The sequence below is a fragment of the Bufo gargarizans genome, chromosome 6 (genome assembly GCF_014858855.1).
Source record: "Bufo gargarizans isolate SCDJY-AF-19 chromosome 6, ASM1485885v1, whole genome shotgun sequence".
Taxonomy (NCBI): domain Eukaryota; kingdom Metazoa; phylum Chordata; class Amphibia; order Anura; family Bufonidae; genus Bufo; species Bufo gargarizans.
In genome coordinates, this window is record NC_058085.1 from 311,642,508 (window position 1) to 311,667,292 (window position 24,785).

Consider the following 24,785-nt stretch of genomic DNA (forward strand, 5'->3'; position numbering starts at 1 on the left):
AGCTGAAGTGGAACTTCCTGAGTTGCCTCCTGAGAAACCAACCTGAAGTTCCTATGAGAGTACAGAGCAGAGCCATTATTCCAGCCAAACGGAGAGCTGAAGGGCAGAAGGATCTATTTAAAGCAAGGAGACATATACCTGAGGAAGTTTTCCCTAACCAAGGATAAAGCGAGCAATAGGGCATACGGGCCTTGGGATAAAGACAGACAGGATTCTGAGGAAAAGTGCAGCCTGATCTGTAAGTGTTTAACCCTCTGAGTATCTTGCAAGAACATTGTGCCTGCCATTGATATAAAGCCTGCTTGTGACTGCTTCTTACATATGGAACTCTGACCAAAGACTGTATATAGTTAACTGTTCCAGTAAACAGAAGTTTTGGTTCATCACAACATCGTGTTCCTCAATTATTCCTACCATAAATCGGTGTGCCACCGTTACCGGCACTGGCCTCACGAATTTAAAGGGATCTTGCCACAGGCACATTAAACAAAACCTGCAACATCCAGGGCACCTCACCTACCATCAGGCCTGGTCCCTATACACAGAGAGTGCCCCAGAGGACCCCTGTGCCAGCCTTTATAGTGCCAGCCTATATAAAAGACTGTGAGTACTATAACCACCCTCGGTTAGTAATTACCCCTGTGACCTCACCATTCGCCTCACCCTGCAGGGCTGCGTACTGCATATATATATACTTCTATATACCTCCATTCTTAGGGTATCGAGTTATTCTCTGTGTACTTATAGAGATATGTACTTGTACCTTGATATGATCTGGATATTTGTGATATTTATGTGACATTGATAGTTATTCCCTATGTATTTATAGAGATATGCACTTGCACTTTGATATGATCTAGATCAGGGCTGGCCAACCTGTGGCTCTCCAGCTGTTGTAAAACTACAACTCCCACCATGCCCTGCTGTAGGCTGATAGCTGTACTAAGACTAGGCATGCTGGGAGTTGTAGTTTTGCAACAGCTGGAGAGCCGCAGGTTGGCCATCCCTGATCTAGATACTTGTGATATTTATGTGATATTTATATATCAGTGTATTTGGTGTACATTCCAGCCAATTGTGGTTGCCTTATTGCCCTCTACTATTGGTTTATTGTGTTATGTCCCCTCAGGTGCAGTCCACTTTTTTATCTGATGTATTACATCATATATAACGTTCGGCATAGAAGCCGGGCCTGTGAACCAAGACCATGTCCCCATCGTGGACCAGCGCCTTCTAGGAGTGCTCCAGCTTCTTAATGAACCTGTAAGACTGCAGGACGTCCATGACCCCGATGTACAGCAGCAGACGCTCTCCTTTCGCATTACGAGCTGGAATACCGCCCATCTGATCGTCCTTTTCTATGGGCCCCCTCGCCGAACCTTGCCCTGGATGGATTCCATAGCGGTGGAGCAGAGCGCCTTCTGTGCAGTGCAGCCTGTTTCTGCCTATCGGCATGCATCTGGCCGTCCACCATGGTATTCGCCTTCTGGGCGTGGTCCATATTGTGGACACCCACTAGTAAGCTTTAGTCCATGATCTTGAAGCTCTGCAGAACCAGACAGTCCCTCTAGATGATCTTGCACAGGGCGCTGTACATGTCGGGGTCCAGGAAGAGTCCGTCAGGCATGTCCTGCATGAAGTCCAGGTCCTTGTAGGTGGGGAAGCTCTTCTCCAGCTCCTTGGGGGATATGTGCCTCTTGTAGGTGGAGCTCTTCAGGTCGTAAGTCAGGTGCTCTTCACGGAGCGGTGGAGCAGATTATTCATCATCACAATATGGATGTTCTTGCCCCCGGCTTGGACGCAGTACAGTCCGTACAACTTGGGCAGCAGGGTGTGGGGGTTCTGGTTCAGGTTCATGTAGTATCTAGTCAGCAACCTCTGCAGGTGCTGGTTTGAAAACTGTAAAATATCTTTTGTGGGACAACCCCTTTAACCACCTCCCGACCGCTGTACGCACCGATGCGTCCGGGAGGTGGTTGATTAGTTCCTCCTGGACGCATCGGCGCGTCCTCTTGCGAGACGCGAGATTACGTCACAGCCGGCCCGCGCATGCGCATCGTGGGCAGGCATTTCACTGCAGAGTATTTCGTCAGCAGCCTGCCGGCCACGATCATTGGCTGGCAGGCTGCTGATTTTCAAAAAAACCAATCAGCAGCCATTTAACCCCACATATTAGTAAATATGATGGGGTTATATGGCTGCTGTGCTCCTCTGCTCCTTCTTTTGGTCGGTTGGTTCCAGCAGAGGAGCACATCATTACTGTGAGTACCCACCACACCACACTTAGCCCCCAGATCACCCCAATTAACCCTTTGATCACCCCTTTTATCCCCCCTGTCAATCACTAGTGAAAGGAAAAAAGTGATCAGTGCAAACTGTCACTTTTTTTTTTCACTGGTATTGACCGTTAGGTTTCAGTATAGTTTAGGCCCCTTGGTTAGGTAGTTTAGGGATCGGTTAGAGCCCAGCCCACCGCACCGCAGTCCGTTATTCGCTGATTAGCGTATCGCTAATCAGCATTTGTACTTTTATAGTATCTGGAAGTGATCAAAACTGATCACGGTCAGATCTATAATTGTACTAGTGTCACTTTAGTTCGCCCTCCACCCCAAACGCAGTGTTTGCCCGATCAGGCCTGATCGGTCGCCCACACGTGCGTACACCCACGCCCGCCCCACCGCAGTGACAAAAAAAAATTTTTTTTTTTGATCGCTGCACATTCACTTTACACGCACTGCGGCGATAAAAAAATCAGTTTTGATATTTTTTATCAACCGCAGCAGCCTCCGGTACTTCGCTAGCCTCCCATTTGTAAGACAGGCTTGCTTTTTTTTTCTTGGGTAGTCTCAGGGAATACCCCGAAATTTAGTTGCCCACATGTCTAACAGGGGGTATTCTTCTGAAGAGGCCTACAGGCTTCTGACCCAGTCGGATGAGGAGTGGGAACCCTCATCTGATGAATCCAGCGGGTCAGAATACGAACCTGTAGAAAGCAGTGGCTCTCTGACCCAAAGTTCGGACGAGGAGGCTGAGGTCCCTGATAGCACCAGGCGTACCCGGCCCCGTGTCGCTAGACCGCAGGTTGCGCAGGATCCGTTTCAAGAGCAGCAGAGTGGGGCTGGTGCTGTCGGATTACGTGGTGAGGCATACACCAGCAGCCCAGCCCTTCCTGGACCTAGTACCAGCACTGCCGTACAACCTGGTGAAGTAGCGAGCACCAGAAGGGCAGTTGAAGCTGGTACGGTGGCACGTGCAGTAGTGACCCCGTCGCAGCCACCGCAAAGACGTGCCCGTAGAGCCCCTAGAATCCCAGAGGTGCTGGCAAACCCTGATTGGCAGTCCCCAACTTCAGCCGCACCCGTAGTTTTCCCTTTCACCGCCCAGTCTGGAGTTCGGGTTGAGACAGCTCAGATCGATTCGGCCCTGGGATTTTTTGAGCTGTTCTTGACTGCGGAGCTTTTAGACTTAGTCGTGGCAGAGACAAACAGGTATGCCACACAATTTATCACCGCTAACCCGGAAAGCTTTTATGCCCAGCCTTTCCGGTGGAAACCAGTCCAAGTTTCCGAATTTAAAACTTTTCTGAGCCTCCTCCTCAACATGGGCCTGACAAAAAAGCATGAATTGCGGTCATATTGGTCCACAAACCCGATTCATCACATGCCCATGTTCTCTGCTGCTATGTCCAGGACACGATTTGAGGTCATCCTGCGTTTCCTGCACTTTAGCGACAACACCGCCTCCCGTCCCAGGGGCCACCCTGCTTTTGACCGGCTCCACAAAATTCGGCCCCTCATAGACCATTTCAACCAGAAATTTGCAGATTTGTATACCCCTGAGCAAAACATCTGCAGAGACGAGTCCCTGATACATTTTACCGGGCGCCTTGGCTTCAAACAATACATCCCAAGCAAGCGCGCCCGGTATGGGGTCAAATTGTATAAGCTCTGTGAAAGGGCCACAGGCTATACCCACAAATTTCGGGTCTATGAGGGAAAAGATCAGACCCTGGAGCCGGTCGGTTGCCCTGACTACCTGGGGAGCAGTGGGAAGACAGTTTGGGACTTGGTGTCACCCTTATTCGGCAAGGGGTACCATCTTTATGTGGACAATTTCTACACAAGTGTGGCCCTCTTTAGGCATTTGTTTCTAGAACGGATTGGCGCCTGTGGTACCGCGCGAACTAGTCACGCGGGCTTCCCCCAACGGCTCGTTAGCACCCGTCTTGCAAGGGGGCAGAGGGCCGCACTGTGTAACGAAGAACTGCTCGCGGTGAAATGGAGAGACAAGCGTGACGTTTACATGCTCTCCTCCATTCACGCAGACACGACAATACAAATTGAGCGAGCAACCCGTGTCATTGAAAAGCCCCTCTCAGTCCACGACTATAACCTCCACATGGGAGGGGTCGACTTCAATGACCAGATGTTGGCTCCGTATTTAGTTTCCCGACGCACCAGACGCTGGTATAAGAAGGTGTCTGTATATTTAATTCAATTGGCTCTGTACAATAGTTTTGTTCTCTACAGTAAGGCTGGGAGAACTGGATCCTTCCTCAAATTTCAGGAAGAGATCATTGCGAACCTCCTGTATCCAGGAGGTTCCGTGGCCCCATCCACCAGTGTAGTTAGCCGTCTACACGAGCGACACTTCCCCAGTGTCGTTGCTGGTACCTCAAACCGACCGCCACCCCGAAAAAAATGTTGTGTCTGTAGCAGGAGTGGAATAAGACGTGACACCCGCTATTTCTGTCCTGACTGTCCCGACCACCCTGCCCTATGCTTAGGGGAGTGTTTCCGAAAGTACCACACACAGGTACACCTAGCATAGGGATCATCTCACCAGGACAGGCACACAGGGCTATTAGGGCCCATTCACTCACTGCTGCTGCAAACGTCTCCTTTCACATGGGACAAAGTGCATAACGCACTTCGCCACATCTTTGGGCGATTTGCGCTTTGCACATTGACCCATGGGGAAGGAGAGGTTTGTTCTATAAAGGTAAAAAAACAAAAAAAAAAACAAAAAAAAAAAAACAGGTAAGCAAACACGTTAATGTTTAGTTCCAAAAGTTAAAGTTACATGTTCTGTTCCAAAGTTAATAAAATTATTGCGTTGTGGCCTGGTTTTTTCATTTTTTATTTTATTTTTTGTCTTTTTACCTTCCAGGTGGACCAACCGATCTACTAGCTGCAGCAACGATGTGCATTCTGACAGAAGCATTGCGCTGCTGTCAGATTACACGCAAGTCGGTGTATGCGGCGCTGCAAGACGGGATTTTCTCCTCTGCAGTGACAGATACGTTTGCCGAGGCATACGAGCTGAGGAGGAGGCGGCGTTCCTATGCTTTGGCAAGCACTTTGTATATATATATATATATATATATATATAAAAAAAAATCCCGGCAATGATTTATTCATCCACATCGATTGATGCGAATGGAGAAATCTGGTTTGCCAGGGCATACGAGCTAAGTGGGTATGGATGTAGGGCGGAGCTCCTATGTCCTGGCAGACGCCTTTCCCCTCCATTATTTTTTTTTGGCAGAGATTTTTTCATCCACATTGATCGATGCGAATGAAGAAATCTGTGCCGTTCATTTTTTTCTTTCAGCCCAGAGGCTGAACGGAAAAAAAAATCTCATTACCTGTATGCTCAATATAAGGAGAATAGCAGAAACTCCTAATGCTGGCCATACATGTAATGATTGCGGAGACCCTCAAATGCCAGGGCAGTACAAACACCCCACAACTGACCCCATTTTGGAAAGAAGACACCCCAAGGTATTTGCTGAGGGGCATATTGAGTCCATGAAAGATTGAAATTTTTGTCCTAAGTTAGCGGAAAGTGAGACTTTGTGAGAAAAAACAAAAAAAAATCAATTTCCGCTAACTTATGCGAAAAAAAATAAAATTCTATGAACTTGCCAGGCCCCTCATTGGATACCTTGGGGTGTCTTCTTTCCAAAGTGGGGTCACATGTGGGGTATTTATACTGCCCTGGCTTTTTAGGGGCCCTAAAGCGTGAGAAGAAGTCTGGGATCCAAATGTCTAAAAATGCCCTCCTAAAAGGAATTTGGGCACCTTTGCGCATCTAGGCTGCAAAAAAGTGTCACACATCTGGTATCGCCGTACTCAGGAGAAGTTGGGGAATGTGTTTTGGGGTGTCATTTTACATATACCCATGCTGGGTGAGATAAATATCTTGGTCAAATGCCAACTTTGTATAAAAAAATGGGAAAAGTTGTCTTTTGCCAACATATTTCTCTCACCCAGCATGGGTATATGTAAAATGGCACCCCAAAACACATTCCCCAACTTCTCCTGAGTACGGCGATACCAGATGTGTGACACTTTTTTGATGCCAAGGTGGGCAAAGGGGCACATATTCCAAAGTGCACCTTTCGGATTTTGCAGGCCATTTTTTACAGATTTTGATTGCAAAGTACTTCTCACACATATGGGCCCCTAAATTGCCAGGGCAGTATAACTACCCCACAAGTGACCCCATTTTGGAAAGAAGACACCCCAAGGTGTTCTGTGAGGGGCATGGCGAGTTCCTAGAATTTTTTATTTTTTGTCGCAAGTTAGTGGAATATGAGACTTTGTAAGGAAAAAAGAGAAAAAAAAAAATCATCATTTTCCGCTAACTTGTGACAAAAAAAAAAAAATTCTAGGAACTCGCAGTGCCCCTCACGGAATACCTTGGGGTGTCTTCTTTCCAAAATGGGGTCACTTGTGGCGTAGTTATACTGCCCTGGCAATTTAGGGGCCCAAATGTGTGAGAAGTACCTTGCAATCAAAATGTGTAAAAAATGCCCTGCAAAATCCGAAAGGTGCACTTTGGAATATGTGCCCCTTTGCCCACCTTGGCAGCAAAAAAGTGTGACACATCTGGTATCGCCATACTCAGGAGAAGTTGGGGAATGTGTTTTGGGGTGTCATTTTACATATACCCATGCTGGGTGAGAAAAATATCTTGGTCAAATGCCAACTTTGTATAAAAAAAATGGGAAAAGTTGTCGTTTGCCAAGATATTTCTCTCACCCAGCATGGGTATATGTAAAATGACACCCCAAAACACATTCCCCAACTTCTCCTGAGTACGGCGATACCAGATGTGTGACACTTTTTTGATGCCAAGGTGGGCAAAGGGGCGCATATTCCAAAGTGCACCTTTCGGATTTCACCGGTCATTTTTTACAGATTTTGATTGCAAAGTACTTCTCACACATATGGGCCCCTAAATTGCCAGGGCAGTATAACTACGCCACAAGTGACCCCATTTTGGAAAGAAGACACCCCAAGGTATTCCGTGAGGGGCATGGCGAGTTCCTAGAATTTTTTATTTTTTGTCGCAAGTTAGTGGAATATGAGACTTTGTAAGGAAAAAAGAGAAAAAAAAAAAATCATCATTTTCCGCTAACTTGTGACAAAAAATAAAAAATTCTAGGAACTCGCAGTGCCCCTCACGGAATACCTTGGGATGTCTTCTTTCCAAAATGGGGTCACTTGTGGCGTAGTTATACTGTCCTGGCAATTTAGGGGCCCATATGTGTGAGAAGTACTTTGCAATCAAAATATGTAAAAAATGCCCTGCAAAATCCGAAAGGTGCACTTTGGAATATGCGCCCCTTTGCCCACCTTGGCATCAAAAAAGTGTCACACATGTGGTATCGCCGTACTCAGGAGAAGTTGGGGAATGTGTTTTGGGGTGTCATTTTACATATACCCATGCTGGGTGAGAAAAATATCTTGGTCAAATGCCAACTTTGTATAAAAAAATGGGAAAAGTTGTCTTTTGCCAAGATATTTCTCTCACCCAGCATGGGTATATGTAAAATGACCCCCCAAAACACATTCCCCAACTTCTCCTGAGTACGGCGATACCACATGTGTGACACTTTTTTGCTGCCAAGGTGGGCAAAGGGGCGCATATTCCAAAGTGCACCTTTCGGATTTCACCGGTCATTTCTTACACATTTTGATTGCAAAGTTCTTCTCACACATTTGGGCCCCTAAATTGCCAGGGCAGTATAACTACCCCACAAGTGACCCCATTTTGGAAAGAAGACACCCCAAGGTATTCTGTGAGGGGCATGGTGAGTTCCTAGAATTTTTTATTTTTTGTCGCAAGTTAGTGCAATATGAGACTTTGTAAGAAAAAAAAAAAATCATCATCATTTTCCGCTAACTTGTGACAAAAAATAAAAAGCTCTATGAACTCACTATGCCCATCAGCGAATACCTTAGGGTGTCTACTTTCCGAAATGGGGTCATTTGTGGGGGTTTTCTACTGTTTGGGCATTGTAGAACCTCAGGAAACATGACAGGTGCTCAGAAAATCAGAGCCGTTTCAAAAAGCGGAAATTCACATTTTTGTACCATAGTTTGTAAACGCTATAACTTTTACCCAAACCATTTTTTTTTTTTGCCCAAACACTTTTTTTTTATCAAAGACATGTAGAACTATAAATTTGGCGAAAAATTTATATATGGATGTCGTTTTTTTTGCAAAATTTCACAGCTGAAAGTGAAAAATGTCATTTTTTTGCAAAAAAATCGTTACATTTTGATTAATAACAAAAAAAGTAAAAATGTCAGCAGCAATAAAATACCACCAAATGAAAGCTCCATTAGTGAGAAGAAAAGGAGGTAAAATTCATTTGGGTGGTAAGTTGCATGACCGAGCGATAAACGGTGAAAGTAGTGTAGTGCCGAAGTGTAAAAAGTGGCCTGGTCATGAAGGGGGTTTCACCTAGCGGGGCTGAAGTGGTTAAAAGGGGCGGCAATATTTAAAGGGAACACTCCACCCCTGTGGTATTTGGTTCTGCTGGAGCAGTATATTCTGTGGTATTCGGTTCTGCTGGAGCAGTATAGTGAGGGACATTTATCAAGCTCTTTACACCACCATCTGCCTACTCGAGCTGACCCCACCCACACATGTTGGCCCCACCTTCTGTCAATCTGGACCCACCTACATTAATGAACCACTTTTCGTTTTTGTTTTCAGGGGCACTTTAAATTTCCAGTCTGCTCCTTGGATCAGCCCTATTAAGCCAGGCATGGTAGGGTTGATCCTGCTCATAAAGGTCAGACACATACAAGCAAGTTGCGAGGTGCTGTTCTGGCCTCTGCTCCTCGGACAGCATTATAATTTATAATGATGTGTAACCCTGAGAGTTGTGAAATCTACTGAATTACACATAATGCTGTCAGTGTAAGGCCTCATGTTGTTTGGCCCCACAAAAAAACAGGACATGTCTCATTCTTGTTCGTATTACGCACAAGGACAGGATTGTTCTCTAGAGGGCAGGACGTTCTGTTCCACAAAATGCTGGTATTTGTCTGTTGCGGATTCACAATTTGCTGAGTGCAAAACGGGTAAAGGTCATGTGCATGAGCCCTTACACAGCAATATAAATCACTATAAGGCCTCATGCACCTGGCCGTTGCCCGTATTGCAGCTATGGTTGCCACCCGGCCGGTATCTCACTGGCAAGGCCGGTAACTTAGTGGCCCTGCCGATGTCTGTATTTTTTTTCCTTTGCGGACTGCTACTAATGAGCGCTTCCATTGCGGAGTGCTCATTAGTGAAGCCTTTACCTCCCCCTGTGTCAATTAAAAAGAAAGAAAAAGCACTCACCTCCTCCATTTGCTTGCACTGCTGACTGGATGTGCAGGACAGGACCTGCGAGACATCATCACGCTGGAGCGCAGGTCCTGTCCTGAGCTTCCAATCAGCAGGGGGGGTTTTCCGCAGAGCGAGCAAATGGAGGAGGTGAGTGGGGGCATTATTCTAACTGGGGACACTAATGGGGGCATTAATGTTCCTGGGGGGCACTAATGGGGGATTATTCTTCCTGGGGGGAACTAATAGGGGCATTATTCTTCCTGGGGGCACAAATGGGGGGCATTATTCTTCCTGGGGGGCACAAATGGGTGCATTATTCTTTCTGGGGGGCACTAATGGGGGCATTATTCTTCCTGGGGGGGCACTAATGGTTGCATTATTCTTCCTGGGGCACTAATGGGGGCATCATTCTTCCTGGGGGTACTAATGGGGGCATTATTCTTCCTGGGGGCATCATTCTTCCTGAGGGCACACATGGGGGCATTAATCTTCCTGGGGGCACAAATGGGGGTCATTAACTTTCCTGGGGGGCACTAATGGGGGCATTATTCTTCCTGCGGGGCACTAATGGGAGCATTATTCTTCCTGGGGGCACAAATGGGGGGCATTATTCTTCCTGGGGGGCACTAATGGGGGCATTATTTTTCCTGCGGGGCACTAATGAGACCATTAGTCTTACTGAGGGGCACTAATGGGGGGGTATTAATTCTGGGGTGCACTAATGTGGACAGTATTAATTCTGGGGGAGCTAATCGGGCATTACTTTTACTGGGGGCACTAATGTGGGCATTAATAATTCTGGGGGTGCTAATGGGGGCATTTCTATTACTGGGGGCTCTAATGTGGGCATTATTAATTCTGGGGGCGCTAATGGGGGCATTTCTATTACTGGGGGTACTAATGTGGACAGTATTAATTCTGGGGCACTAATGGGGGCATTAATATTATTGGGAGCCACAGTATGATAGCGACTTAACACCCGCACCCACAGCAACCCCTTTAGGGTGTGGCTTAACTTGACCAATATTTTTTGTTGGGAAAGGTGGCAACAATAAATGCAGCCCTTGTTATGGTTGTGATCGGCAGGATCGACCCTACCATGCAGCATGCCTGGTTTAATAGGGTTGATCCTGCCCCACGGGTCCTCTTTAACCCCTTAAGGACGCAGGGCGTATCGGTACGCCCTATTTCCCGAGTCCTTAAGGACTCAGGGCGTACCGGTACGTCCTAACTTTAAATGCAGATTCCGGCGCCGCGGGGGTTAATGGAAACGGGATGCCGGCTGAAATCATTCAGCCGGCATCCTGTGACAACGCCAGGGGGGGTCATGTGACCCCCCCCTATCGGCGATCGCCGCAAACCGCAGGTCAATTCAGACCTGCGGTTTGCTGCGCTTTTTGCAGTTTCTGACCCCTGCGGTCCCTGACCGCGGGGATCAGAAACTTTAGTGTACCTCAAATATAGATTTTACCTCCCCCCTGCACCCCTGCATGATTTTTGGCCGGCGGGTGGTGCAGGGGGGGGAGTTGTGGGCGGTGGGGGCGGTGCGGGAGGCGGGCGGTGCGGCAGCCGGGATCGCGATCCCCCGCCCGCCTCCCCTTGAAAATTCGTTGGTGTAGAGTGGGTATACCAGGGTGCCAGCACATTGCTGGCACCCTGGTATAAACGGCTGACATCGGTGATGCGATGTCAGCCGTTTAACCCTTTCCATACAGCGGTCCGTACGGACCGCTGTATGGAAAAAGTTAACAGTAAGAAGTAGCTCCCTCCCTCTCCCATCGGGGGGCTGCAGTGTCTTTGCAGCCCCCCCGAATGGAGAGGGAGAGAGCTCCCAGGCAGCCCCCCGAAGCCCCGTCCTTACCCTTCCCCGTCTGCGCAGTTCTGACCACTACTGAGCAGACGGGGAAGGTTCCCATGGCAACAGGACGCCGTCTCAGGCATCCTGCTGTCCATGGTTCTGAACAGATCTGTGCTGAAAGCATAGATCTGTTCAGACAAAGTGTAAGTAAAATACAGTACTGTACAATATATATTGTACTGTACTGTATTATACAGACATCAGACCCACTGGATCTTCAAGAACCAAGTGGGTCTGGGTCAAAAAAAAAGTGAAAAAAAAGTAAAAATCAAAAAAACACATTTATCACTGAATAAAAATGAAAAAAATAAAATTCCCTACACATGTTTGGTATCGCCGCGTCCGTAATGACCTGATCTATAAAACGGTCATGTTACTTTCCCCGCACGGTGAACGCCATAAAAAAAAAAAAAAAAAAACTATTAGGAAATTGAAATTTTGCCCACCTTACTTCCCAAAAAAGGTAATAAAAGTGATCAAAAAAGTCGCATGTACGCCAAAATAGTACCAATCAAACCGTCATCTCATCCCACAAAAATCATACCCTACCCAAAATAATTGCCAAAAAACTGAAAAAACTATGGCTCTCAGACTATGGAAACACTAAAACATGATTTTTTTGCTTCAAAAATTAAATCATTGTGTAAAACTTAAATAAATAAAACAAAGTATACATATTAGGTATCGCCGCGTCCGTATCGACCGGCTCTATAAAAATATGACATGACCTAACCCCTCAGGTGACCACCGTAAAAAAATAAAAATAAAAACGGTGTAAAAAAAGCCATTTTGTCATCTTACGTCACAATAAAGTGTAATAGCAAGCGATTAAAAAGTCATGTGCACCCCAAAATAGGGCCAATCAAACCGTCATCTCATCCCGCAAAAAATGAGACCCTACTTAAAATAATCGCCCAAAAATTGAAAAAACTATGGTTCTTAGACTATGGAGACACTAAAACATTTTTTTTGTTTTAAAAATGAAGTCATTGTGTAAAACTTACATAAATAAAAAAAATTGTATACATATTAGGTATCGCCGCGTCCGTGACAACCTGCTCTATAAAATTACCACATGATCTAACCTGTCAGATGAATGTTGTAAATAACAAAAAAAAAAAAAGTGCCAAAAAATCTATTTCTTATTACCTTGCCACATATAAAAGTGTAATATAGAGCAACCAAAAAACATATGTACCCTAAACTAGTACCAACAAAACTGCCACCCTATCCCCTAGTTTCTAAAATGGGGTCACTTTTTTGGAGTTTATACTCTGGGGGTGCATCAGAGGGGCTTCAAATGGGACATGGTGTCAAAAAAAACTGTCCAGCAAAATCTGCCTTCCAAAAACCGTATGGCATTCCTTTCCTTCTGCGCCCTGCCGTTTGCCCGTACAGCGGTTTACGAACACATATGGGGTGTTTCTGTAAACTACAGAATCAGGGCCATAAATAATGAGTTTTGTTTGGCTGTTAACCCTTGCTTTGTAATTGGAAAAAAAATATTAAAATGGAAAATCTTCCAAAAAAGTGAAATTTTGAAATTGTATCTCTATTTTCCATTAAATCTTGTGCAACACCTAAAGGGTTAACAAAGTTTGTAAAATCAGTTTTGAATACCTTGAGGGGTGTAGTTTCTTAGATGGGGTCACTTTTATGGAGTTTCTACTCTAGGGGTGCATCAGGGGCTTCAAATGGGACATGGTGTCAAAAAACCAGTCCAGCAAAATCTGCCTTCCAAAAACCAAACGGCGCACCTCTCACTCTACGCCCTGCTGTGTGGCCGTACAGTAGTTTACGGCCACATATGGGGTGTTTCTGTAAACTACAGAATCTGGGCCATAAATAATGAGTTTTGTTTGGCTGTTAACCCTTGCTTTGTAACTGGAAAAAAAATATTAAAATAGAAAATCTGCCAAAAAAGTGAAATTTTGAAATTGTATCTCTATTTTCCATTAAATCTTGTGCAACATCTAAAGGGTTAACAAAGTTTCTAAAATCAGTTTTGAATACCTTCAGGGGTGTAGTTTCTTAGATGGGGTCACTTTTATGGAGTTTCTACTCTAGGGGTGCATCAGGGGGCTTCAAATGGGACATGGTGTCAAAAAAACTGTCCAGCAAAATCTGCCTTCCAAAAACCATACGGCGCACCTTTCACTCTACGCCCCGCTGTGTGGCCGTACAGTAGTTTACGGCCACATATGGGGTGTTTCTGTAAACGGCAGAGTCAGGGCAATAAAGATACAGTCTTGTTTGGCTGTTAACCCTTGCTTCGAAAAAATGGGTTAAAATGGAAAATTAGGCAAAAAAATGAAATTCTCAAATTTCATCCCCATTTGCCAATAACTCTTGTGCAACACCTAAAGGGTTAACAAAGTTTGTAAAATCAGTTTTGAATACCTTGAGGGGTGTAGTTTATAGAATGGGGTCATTTTTGGGCGGTTTCTATTATGTAAGCCTCGCAAAGTGACTTCAGAGCTGTAGTGGTCCCTAAAAATTGGGTTTTTGTAAATTTCAGAAAATTTTCAAGATTTGCTTCTAAACTTCTAAGCCTTGTAACATCCCCAAAAAATAAAATATCATTCCCAAAATGCTACAAACATGAAGTAGACATATGGGGAATGTAAAGTCATCACAATTTTTGGGGGTATTACTATGTATTACAGAAGTAGAGAAACTGAAACTTTGAAATTTGCTAATTTTTCTAAATTTTTGGTAAATATGGTATTTTTTTATGCAAAAAAATTCACTTTTTTGACCCAATTTTAGCAGTGTCATGAAGTACAATATGTGACGAAAAAACAATCTCAGAACGGCCTGGGTAAGTCAAAGCGTTTTAAAGTTATGAGCACTTAAAGTGACACTGGTCTGATTTGTAAAAAATGGCCAAGTCCTTAAAGGGAACCTGTCACCCAAAAATCGCCTATTAAGCTGTTTACAGTACCTTATAGTGCTGTATACTCGTTTCTTGATGCACTTTTTGTTCGTTTTCCCACATGTCTGCTCATTCAGAAATCGATGTTATATTCAGCTGCTGCCCCGTGCTTCAAGTCAGGCTTGAAGTCACGGGGGCAGCGGCCTCGGCGTCTTACATGGCCCTCTCCCCGCCCCCTGCCTCTGTTACTGACAGCCGAACTCCGAATCCGGGACCGCGCTCAACGGCCGCATGCGCAGTAAAGGGCGGCAGGAGCGCGGTCCCGGCTGCCGCGCGTACTACGCGCCGTCTTACTTTCGCCGCACTGCGCATGCGCCCGACATCCTGTATCAAACGCGCCCGCGCCCAGATGCCGGGCGCGGGCGCGTTTGATACAGGATGTCGGGCGCATGCGCAGTGCGGCGAAAGTAAGACGGCGCGTAGTACGCGCGGCAGCCGGGACCGCGCTCCTGCCGCCCTTTACTGCGCATGCGGCCGTTGAGCGCGGTCCCGGATTCGGAGTTCGGCTGTCAGTAACAGAGGCAGGGGGCGGGGAGAGGGCCATGTAAGACGCCGAGGCCGCTGCCCCCGTGACTTCAAGCCTGACTTGAAGCACGGGGCAGCAGCTGAATATAACATCGATTTCTGAATGAGCAGACATGCGGGAAAACGAACAAAAAGTGCATCAAGAAACGAGTATACAGCACTATAAGGTACTGTAAACAGCTTAATAGGCGATTTTTGGGTGACAGGTTCCCTTTAAGGTGAAATAGGGCTGAGTCCTTAAGGGGTTAAAAAAAAAATTGCTACAGAAGTTAAAACATATGAAAATATATATATAATAACATGATATGATTATATATTTCTGCTGGTTGTTGGAATAGGGAAGAAAAGAACACTGTGCTTTCACTTTAAGATCCGAGCGTCCCCACACCCGCAGCTCCACACTTTCCAGTACGGCTCACGCGCAGACACCCGGAAGTAATCGCTTTTTACAAATCTAATCACGTGCTTCAGCTACACCAATAACGGTGCTTTTTGAAAAAGAACAGCAAAGCGAGGGTTAACAGCAAACAGGCCAAAAGTAACATTACCCACTAGCGAATCTCGAACGCGCTCACGTAATGTACTGTCCAAGGAGAGTCAATTATCCCAGGGAAACTACCAATCCTACCACAAACCCCGCCCCCTCCCCGTGGCTGAGTCCTGATTGGTTGGAGCCGGAGCCCGGAGCACATGGTCGCTGCTGAGTTCAGTGCTGGGAGAAAGCTCATCATCTGAGAGGTGAGGCGCTGGGGACCCCGTCATCTGCTGTCATTGTGGGCTCTCCCTATATAATGAGCCGACACCAGCTCCTTCACGTCTGTCTCTGGCAGGAGTGACGACCCGTGTCAACCATTGCAGCTTTCTGCAGCGGTGGACTAAGGAAACTTGTACAGGGTTCATTCACACCACTGTATTTTGCGGTCCGCATTGCATCCGTTTTTTTGTGGACCCCTTGTAGCAATGCCTACTCTTGTATGCAAAATGGACAAGAATAGGACACGTTCTATATTTTTTATGTGACTGCGGAACGGACATATGAATGCAGAGTGCGGCCCCGTTGAAATGCAAAAAATGTGAATCGGATGCGGACCAAAAATACGGTCATGTGAAAGGGGCGTAATGATCTGCATGGGCACATTTCTGGACCTTAAAGGGGTTTTATGGTAATACTGATATTGGTATTCTGGTTATAGAATGTATCCCCTATTCACAGCTATCATGAGAACGGGGCCCCTGAAATGGACGGAGCGGCTGATTGGAAAAGCACATCGCCACCCCATTCATTTCTATGGGAGTGCCGGGAATAGCCAAGCGTTCTCTTGATCGTAGGGGTCCCAGTGGTAGGACCTCCACCAGTTATGGGGATAAGCAACCTTCAGTACTCCAGTTGTGAAACTACAACTCCCAGCATGCAAGCACTCTTGGGTGTTCTTTTAAAACCCATAGAAGTGAATGAAGCATTCTGGGAGTTGTAGTTTCTGAACAGCTGGAGTGCCGGTGGATGAGGGCTAACTATAACCAGGATACCCTTTTAAGCAAGTGTCCGCGGCCTGCCCCCTGAAATAGTAGATTCGTACCTGCTCCGGTCCTCCTCGCTGCCTCCACTATTTACATCCGGCTGGTCATGGTCACACACAGCATGTCACCTCTGAAGCCAGCCATTGGTTGGAGCGGTGCATGTGACCATGGCCAGCCGGATGTAAGTAGTGGAGGCAGAGAGGGGAGCAGGCCAGTATTGAATCTTCAAATTTTTTTTTGGGGGGGGGGGGGGGGGGGGTTGCAGTCTGCTGACACTTGATTAAAAATCAATATTACCGTAAAACCCCTTTAAAGGATCACTGAGTTTCCAAAACACTTTTGATATGTCGGAGAGAGAGTGTTGATTGGTGGGGTGTGTGAGGTCTGAGACCCTCATGATCACTAGAAGGAGGAGAGAGAAGCGCTTGCAATATCGGATGGAATCTAGACTCGCTCAAAGACTTTCCATTGAGCCTGTCTCCTGCCGCTAGGAGTGTGCGATATGTGAGCGCTTCTCTCTCCTTGTTCAAACTATCCATGGGGGTCTCAGCACTATGACACCCCCCCCACCACCACCAATTAAAACTTTTGATTTGTCTCTGTGAGATATCAAAAGTGTTATAAAAACTTGGTGACCCTTTATAGAACGCGATCATCCAACCCATCCGCTTCATGTGTCGGCAGCCAGATCCCGCGCGTGCGCACTAGGTAGCACCTGATGCGCCCGTGCGGACTCCTGGCAGCGGCCTCGTTTTGCGAAGTGCGCATGCGCCGGCCGGCGCACTTCGCTAGAACCTGCCTTGGCTGCCCGATTACAGCCATCCAACCTCCTACAGCCGGGTGATACCTAGTGCGCATGTGCGGGATCTGGCTGAGTAGAGCGGACATTAGAGAGGCGGCGATGAACTGAGGTAGGCGGATCTAATGAAAAGGAGGGTGGCGATTTCGATTCAGAAAACGGCACTGAGCACCGAAAGGAGATGGCTGCAGCCAGGCACATTGCATCGTGAGACGTCCCCTTGGACACAATTGTGACATGAGTGACAGGTTATATAAACCTGTTTTATATGATTATAGAGCCACAGGCGCATTTGATGACGTCAATTTAGGATTCTGTGTATTAGTACGGACTAGGGCTGCACGATATGGGAATTTTGTGCAATTGCGATTAGGGCCCTAAAAATTGCGATAACGATATGCGATGTGATATTTTAAAGGAATTGTGCTAGAGGTCTATTTGCTTGGATTTTCCCATATGAGCCGCTGACGCGACTGGGTATGACATGGTTATGGGGGATCTGTGGAGGACGCTGAGTTGTGGGGGATCTGTGGAGGACGCTGTGTTGTGGGGGATCTGTGGAGGACGCTGTGTTGTGGGGGATCTGTGGAGGACGCTGTGTTGTGGGGGATCTGTGGAGGACGCTGTGTTGTGGGGGATCTGTGGAGGACGCTGTGTTGTGGGGGATCTGTGGAGGACGCTGTGTTGTGGGGGATCTGTGGAGGACGCTGTGTTGTGGGGGATCTGTGGAGGACGCTGTGTTGTGGGGGATCTGTGGAGGACGCTGTGTAGTGGGGGATCTGTGGAGGACGCTGTGTAGTGGGGGATCTGTGGAGGACGCTGTGTAGTGGGGGATCTGTGGAGGACGCTGTGTTGTGGGGGATCTGTGGAGGACGCTGTGTTGTGGGGGATCTGTGGAGGACGCTGTGTTGTGGGGGATCTGTGGAGGACGCTGTGTTGTGGGGGATCTGTGGAGGACGCTGTGTTGTGGGGGATCTGTGGAGGACGCTGTGTTGTGGGGGATCTGTGGAGGACGCTGTGTTGTGGGGGATCTGTGGAGGACGCTGTGTTGAGGGGGATCTGTGGAGGACGCTGAGTTGTGGGGGATCTGCAACATTCTCCTCTGTGGACTTCCATCTAGCACTCTCGCACCCCTCCAATCTATCCTCAACTCTGCTGCCCGACTAATCCACCTCTCACCCTATTATTCCTCTGCCTCTCCCCTTTGCCAATCCCTTCACTGGCTCCCCATTGCCCAACGAATTCACTTCAAAGTACTTACAAATACATACAAGGCCGTCCATAACCTGTCCCCTCCCTACATCTCTGAGCTAATTTCCCGATACACCCCCACACGCACTCTCCGATCCTCACAAGACCTCCTTCTCTCCTCTCCTCTTATTGCCTCTTCCCACAATCGACTCCAGGATTTCTCCCGTGCATCCCCCATACTCTGGAACTCGCTACCCCAACATATCAGACTCTCACCTACAGTGGAATCCTTCAAAAGAAACCTGAAAACCCACCTCTTCAGACAAGCCTACAACCAATGACCCTGCTGCCTCTATACCGCCACGACCTGCTTCACCCGCACCTACTGTGTCCTTCTCCCATACCATGTAGATTGTAAGCCCTCACGGGCAGGGCCCTCTCTCCTTCTGTACCAGTTTGTAACTCATTTTGTTTATGATTAGTGCAATTGTCTGTATTATGTATGTGCACCCCTTATCATATGTACAGCGCTATGGAATGAATGGCGCTTAAATAATAAATAATAATAATAATCTGTGGAGGACGCTGTGTTGTGGGGGATCTGTGGAGGACGCTGTGTTGTGGGGGACCTGTGGAGGACGCTGTGTTGTGGGGGATCTGTGGAGGACGCTGTGTTGTGGGGGATCTGTGGAGGACGCTGTGTTGTGGGGGATCTGTGGAGGACGCTGTGTTGTGGGGGATCTGTGGAGGACGCTGTGTTGTGGGGGATCTGTGGAGGACGCTGTGTTGTGGGGGACCTGTGGAGGACGCTGTGTTGTGGGGGACCTGTGGAGGACGCTGTGTTGTGGGGGACCTGTGGAGGACGCTGTGTTGTGGGGGACCTGTGGAGGACGCTGTGTTGTGGGGGACCTGTGGAGGACGCTGTGTTGAGGGGGACCTGTGGAGGACGCTGTGTTGAGGGGGACCTGTGGAGGACGCTGTGTTGAGGGGGACCTGTGGAGGACGCTGTGTTGTGGGGGACCTGTGGAGGACGCTGTGTTGTGGGGGACCTGTGGAGGACGCTGTGTTGTGGGGGACCTGTGGAGGACGCTGTGTTGTGGGGGACCTGTGGAGGACGCTGTGTTGTGGGGGACCTGTGGAGGACGCTGTGTTGTGGGGGACCTGTGGAGGACGCTGTGTTGTGGAGGACGCTGTGTTGTGGAGGACGCTGTGTTGTGGAGGACGCTGTGTTGTGGGGGACCTGTGGAGGACGCTGTGTTGTGGGGGACCTGTGGAGGACGCTGTGTTGTGGGGGACCTGTGGAGGACACATAGCATCTTATGCTGGTCCCCCTCATGTGTCCTAAACTGGGCACATAACTGCCTTTTGCGTGTAAAGTGTTTTACTAGTGTCTGTGTGTGTGGGTGAAACAATCTCTCTCCTAACAGGTCCGACCTCTGTACTCACTATGAATGCAATGCACTGCAGCGAGCGTCAGCGAGGTGGCCGGCCGGCGCGTGACTGACGTCACTTAGTAACGCTCCTGCTTCCTGAAGTGGGAGGAGCGTTACTAAGTGACGTCAGTAACGCGCCGGCCGGCCCGCTTGCTGCAGTGCATTGCATTCATAGTGAGTACAGAGGTCGGACCTGTTAGGAGAGAGATTGTTTCACCCACACACACAGACACTAGTAAAACACTTTACACGCAAAAGGCAGTTATGTGCGCAGGGCCCCTTTATATATAATCGCGGCATTTTCGGGTCGGCCAAATCGCCATATCGCATTTGCCGATTATCGCGATTCGATTATTTTTTCGATTTTATCGTGCAGCCCTAGTACGGACCATATGTTTAGGTTATAGGCCTAAATTCTGATGACAGAATCCCTTTAGTAGATTAATTTGAGTAATCGTTTCAGCCCTCGTATGTGTGTATATCTGCCGACAGAACTCAATGGGGGTCCCTTACATTGGCCCTAGTCCAGATTCCTGGAGAAAACTGGTTTGCAACTTTTTAAACCCTGTTGCTCCTATATTGCATGCAATTGGCGTTTTTACGCTGCCCTAGCAAATTTCCAAAAAGGGGACCTGGTGTGGTGGGGGGTCATCGGTCCTGGCAAATTTACCATCATTTAGGATCATGCAGGATGCGCTTATATTATGATGAGGGATGCTTTTTGTCATGAATTAAAAATTATTTTTCCTGAAATTTTAATACTGATGACCTATCCTCTGGTATATATGTACAGAGGGTAGGTAGGTCACCAGTATTAAAATCTCAGAAAACCCCTTTAAGGGATCAAACAATGCTAAATACTGGACTCCTTCATAACTTATTTTTCAGCAGAAATCATATTACTTTCCAGTTGTCGCAGACTCGGGACGGACATTTTTCCTGTTTCTTTCTCATTAAGTATAGTTGATGCATCTACTGTACCTCAGCCACGTTGCATCTACTGTACCTCAGCCACGTACACATTAACCCCTGTCCTACTTTATCTTCATATGCCCGGGTTCTCATTTCAGGATGGCAGTGTTCGTAGATCTCAACCTTACAAACTGTACGACAGTAAAGAAGTTGCAAAGCGTTATAGAAATGGCGGCGCATCGTAAGTACAGCGTGGGTCGTGCATCTGAGAGGAGAGATTTATCAGACGTCTTTTGGAAGGGGCCTTTAGTCAAACTTTCCCTTTAATATCTGTGTCAGTGCTGATGTGACTGCTTGACATTCTAGGCCTAAAGCCTGAGGACTTCTGAGAGGTACTGATGACAATGTGTCTCCTTCACAGTCAGTGGGAATGTTCTCATGGAGACCATGTGTGGATTGAAATCGCCATCTACATCCAAGCCCTCACTTTTCAAGCCTGTTGAGATGTAGATTTGGATGTGTTTGGTTCCACACGAGCCTTCAGGATAACAGAGCAGCTAATAAATCAGAAGGGGGCACATCATGAGAGTTTCTCTGACATACATGATATTGGAATATATCGAGGCATATATGTAAGAAATATACATTCTCCTTCATCGGGGCTGGACAAACCAAGGGCTCTGTGGTTGAGAACATTAGTCCTGAGGACTTTTGCTTCCACAGTAGCAGCCTGATATAATGATTGCACTGTGTACCCCTCCTGTTTGAGGAGACTGTTGCAGGACATGACTGCCGCATGTGACTTTTTGCCAGCAGAGGGTGCCTCTTGGGAGAATGGTGCAAGTGACTACATGTGGAGTGCTGCTGTGACCACTGGTTGATTGGGGGCATGCCATGGTACCTATTGGACAATTGGCTTAGCTATCATCTAAGTCATGCTTCTAGGCCTGTTTAAAAGGTAGAGCATTGACTTATAGAATAGCTACCTTCCATCTGGTGGCATCAGAGGTTTAGCTTTGGAAATAGAGCTAATTAGCATAGACTTTCCCCAGAATCCAGAGGAGCATGACCTGGCCTATAAGATTCCTTACTCCTTCTAGGCGCTCTCCATAAGGAGAAATAGTACCTCCCGAATATTAGACAAATGGGAAGGAGGCTGCTCTGATGACTGGGGAAGTAGAGGGGAAATTGTGGGTCACCACTTTTACTGCTAGAGGAGGGCACTATTCGGACTGCTAGGAGAGGGCATGTGATGTGCAAGACTCTCACATCCCCAGTTTAAATTTTTATCAGCCCCCCCAAATAAAAAATGTCATAGAAATGAATGTAAAGTAACCTAAAAATGTAGGGCTGCAGTAATAAATCTCTAGGCATGACGGCCACTTGGCTTTTAGTATTTATCTCACGTACTTGGGATAGGTGGACCTGCAAGCTGATCCCAGACCCCCTCGTATATGTGCATGTATGTGGAGGAGATTGCCTTGTAAGCAATTTGTAATAATAGTGGCAAGGATACAACTGGATTGTACAGGTCCTTCTAAAAAAAATTAGCATATTGTGAGAAAGTTCATTATTTTCTGTAATGTACTGATAAACATTAGACTTTCATATATTTTAGATTTATTACCAACTGAAGTAGTTCAAGCCTTTTATTGTTTTAATATTGATGATTTTGGCATACAACTCATGAAAACCCAAATTTCCTATCTCAAAAAATTAGCATATTTCATCCGACCAATAAAAGAAAAGTGTTTTTAATACAAAAAAAGTCAACCTTCAAATAATTATGTTCAGTTATGCACTCAATACTTGGTGGGGAATCCTTTTGCAGAAATGACTGCTTCAATGCGGCGTGGCATGGAGGCAATCAGCCTGTGGCACTGCTGAGGTGTTATGGAGGCCCAGGATGCTTCGATAGCGGCCTTAAGCTCATCCAGAGTGTTGGGTCTTGCGTCTCTCAACTTTCTCTTCCCAATATCCCACAGATTCTCTATGGGGTTCAGGTCAGGAGAGTTGGCAGGCCAATTGAGCACAGTAATACCATGGTCAGTAAACCATTTACCAGTGGTTTTGGCACTGTGAGCAGGTGCCAGGTCGTGCTGAAAAATGAAATCTTCATCTCCATAAAGCTTTTCAGCAGATGGAAGCATGAAGTGCTCCAAAATCTCCTGATAGCTAGCTGCATTGACCCTGCCCTGGATAAAACACAGTGGACCAACACCAGCAGCTGACATGGCACCCCAGACCATCACTGACTGTGGGTACTTGACACTGGACTTCAGGCATTTTGGCATTTCCCTCTCCCCAGTCTTCCTCCAGACTCTGGCACCTTGATTTCCGAATGACATGCAAAATTTGCCTTCATCCGAAAAAAAAGTACTTTGGACCACTGAGCAACAGTCCAGTGCTGCTTCTCTGTAGCCCATGTCAGGCGCTTCTGCCGCTGTTTCTGGTTCAAAAGTGTCTTGACCTGGGGAATGCGGCACCTGTAGCCCATTTCCTGCACACGCCTGTACACGGTGGCTCTGGATGTTTCTACTCCAGACTCAGTCCACTGCTTCCGCAGGTCCCCCAAGGTCTGGAATCGGTCCTTCTCCACAATCTTCCTCAGGGTCCGGTCACCTCTTCTCGTTGTGCAGCGTTTTCTGCCACACTTTTTCCTTCCCACAGACTTCCCACTGAGGGGCCTTGATACGGCACTCTGGGAACAGCCTATTCGTTCAGAAATTTCTTTCTGTGTCTTACCCTCTTGCTTGAGGGTGTCAATGATGGCCTTCTGGACAGCAGTCAGGTCGGCAGTCTTATCCATGATTGCGGTTTTGAGTAATGAACCAGGCTGGGAGTTTTTAAAAGCCTCAGGAATCTTTTGCAGGTGTTTAGAGTTAATTAGTTGATTCAGATGATTAGGTTAATAGCTCGTTTAGAGAACCTTTTCATGATATGCTAATTTTTTGAGATAGGAATTTTGGGTTTTCATGAGCTGTATGCCAAAATCATCAATATTAAAACAATAAAAGGCTTGAACTACTTCAGTTGTGTGTAATGAATCTAAAATATATGAAAGTCTAATGTTTATCAGTACATTACAGAAAATAATGAACTTTATCACAATATGCTAATTGTTTGAGAAGGACCTGTATATTGGTTGTTAACCAAAACCAAAACTGTTGGCACAAGAGGACTTCAGGAGGTAACCTTACCTATGGTAGCCCTCATGCCTTTTGCCAGTCCTATTAACCAAGCGCCCTATTTCTACTTGGGTAGGGAACGTGCTTCTTCGCCTCGCCAAATATTAGCAATGTTGTTGCTATAGTGAAAGTTCATTAGCTCAAATGTTCCATTTCAGAAAGAGAGAGATGTGAATGCGCAGGCCGACCAGCGAAGGTTCTCCTCTCTGCTGACAGAAATAGATTAGTTCTGCTGATTAAAATATTTTGGGAAATTGCTCTAAAGTGGTCCTAAACTTCAAGCTGTCAAGAGTGTTCTGATATAGTTCTCCATGTTACACAAATGTTTTAAATGGGTTTTCTGGTGGTTTAATATTGATGACCTATCCTCAGGATAGGTCATCAATACAGATTCGTGAGGATCCGGCACCCCAGCCACACCTGAGGTCATGGCCAAATCTCCCCAACTTGTACTGTATTCCGCTGCATATTTTTCTGGCACAGATCTCCCAGAAACAGCATTTCTGTCCCAGCATTTCTGTCCCATGTGGATGTGCCCTAATATGTTGAGGGGGTTGTGCCGATCTCTAAAGTTATCCTGTGTATCCCAAGGATAGGGGATAACTGATTGGTGGGCACCCGACCTCCAGGACCCCTCCGAGCTAGAGAACAGGGGTCTCGGTCCCCTGTACTGAAGGAGCAGCAAATTGAGCATGTGGCCTGCTGCTCCTTTCATTCTCTGAGACTGCTGAAGATGGTCAAGTACTGTACACACTTATCTCCTTAAAGGGGTTATTCACCTTTTGATGTTTTT

The 24,785-nt window shown here is 46.9% G+C and overlaps 1 protein-coding gene and 1 pseudogene across 2 annotated transcripts in view; one reads left to right on the forward strand and one right to left on the reverse strand.

Annotated features, from left to right (window-relative positions):
* Positions 1-1,161: 1,161 nt before the first annotated feature.
* Positions 1,162-20,568, reverse strand: LOC122942170 (annotated as a pseudogene).
* The window catches only part of RPP30 (ribonuclease P/MRP subunit p30), a 32,690-nt gene continuing 23,463 nt past the window's right edge, over positions 15,559-24,785 (forward strand). The window contains exons 1-2 of one of the 2 annotated variants that reach the window (XM_044296549.1): positions 15,559-15,689; positions 20,963-21,045. In XM_044296549.1, the coding sequence (XP_044152484.1) occupies positions 20,964-21,045 (82 nt within the window). In that variant the 5' untranslated portion in view covers positions 15,559-15,689; position 20,963. The remainder of the gene's footprint in view (positions 15,690-20,962; positions 21,046-24,785) is intronic. The other variant, XM_044296548.1, reaches the window with a different exon arrangement.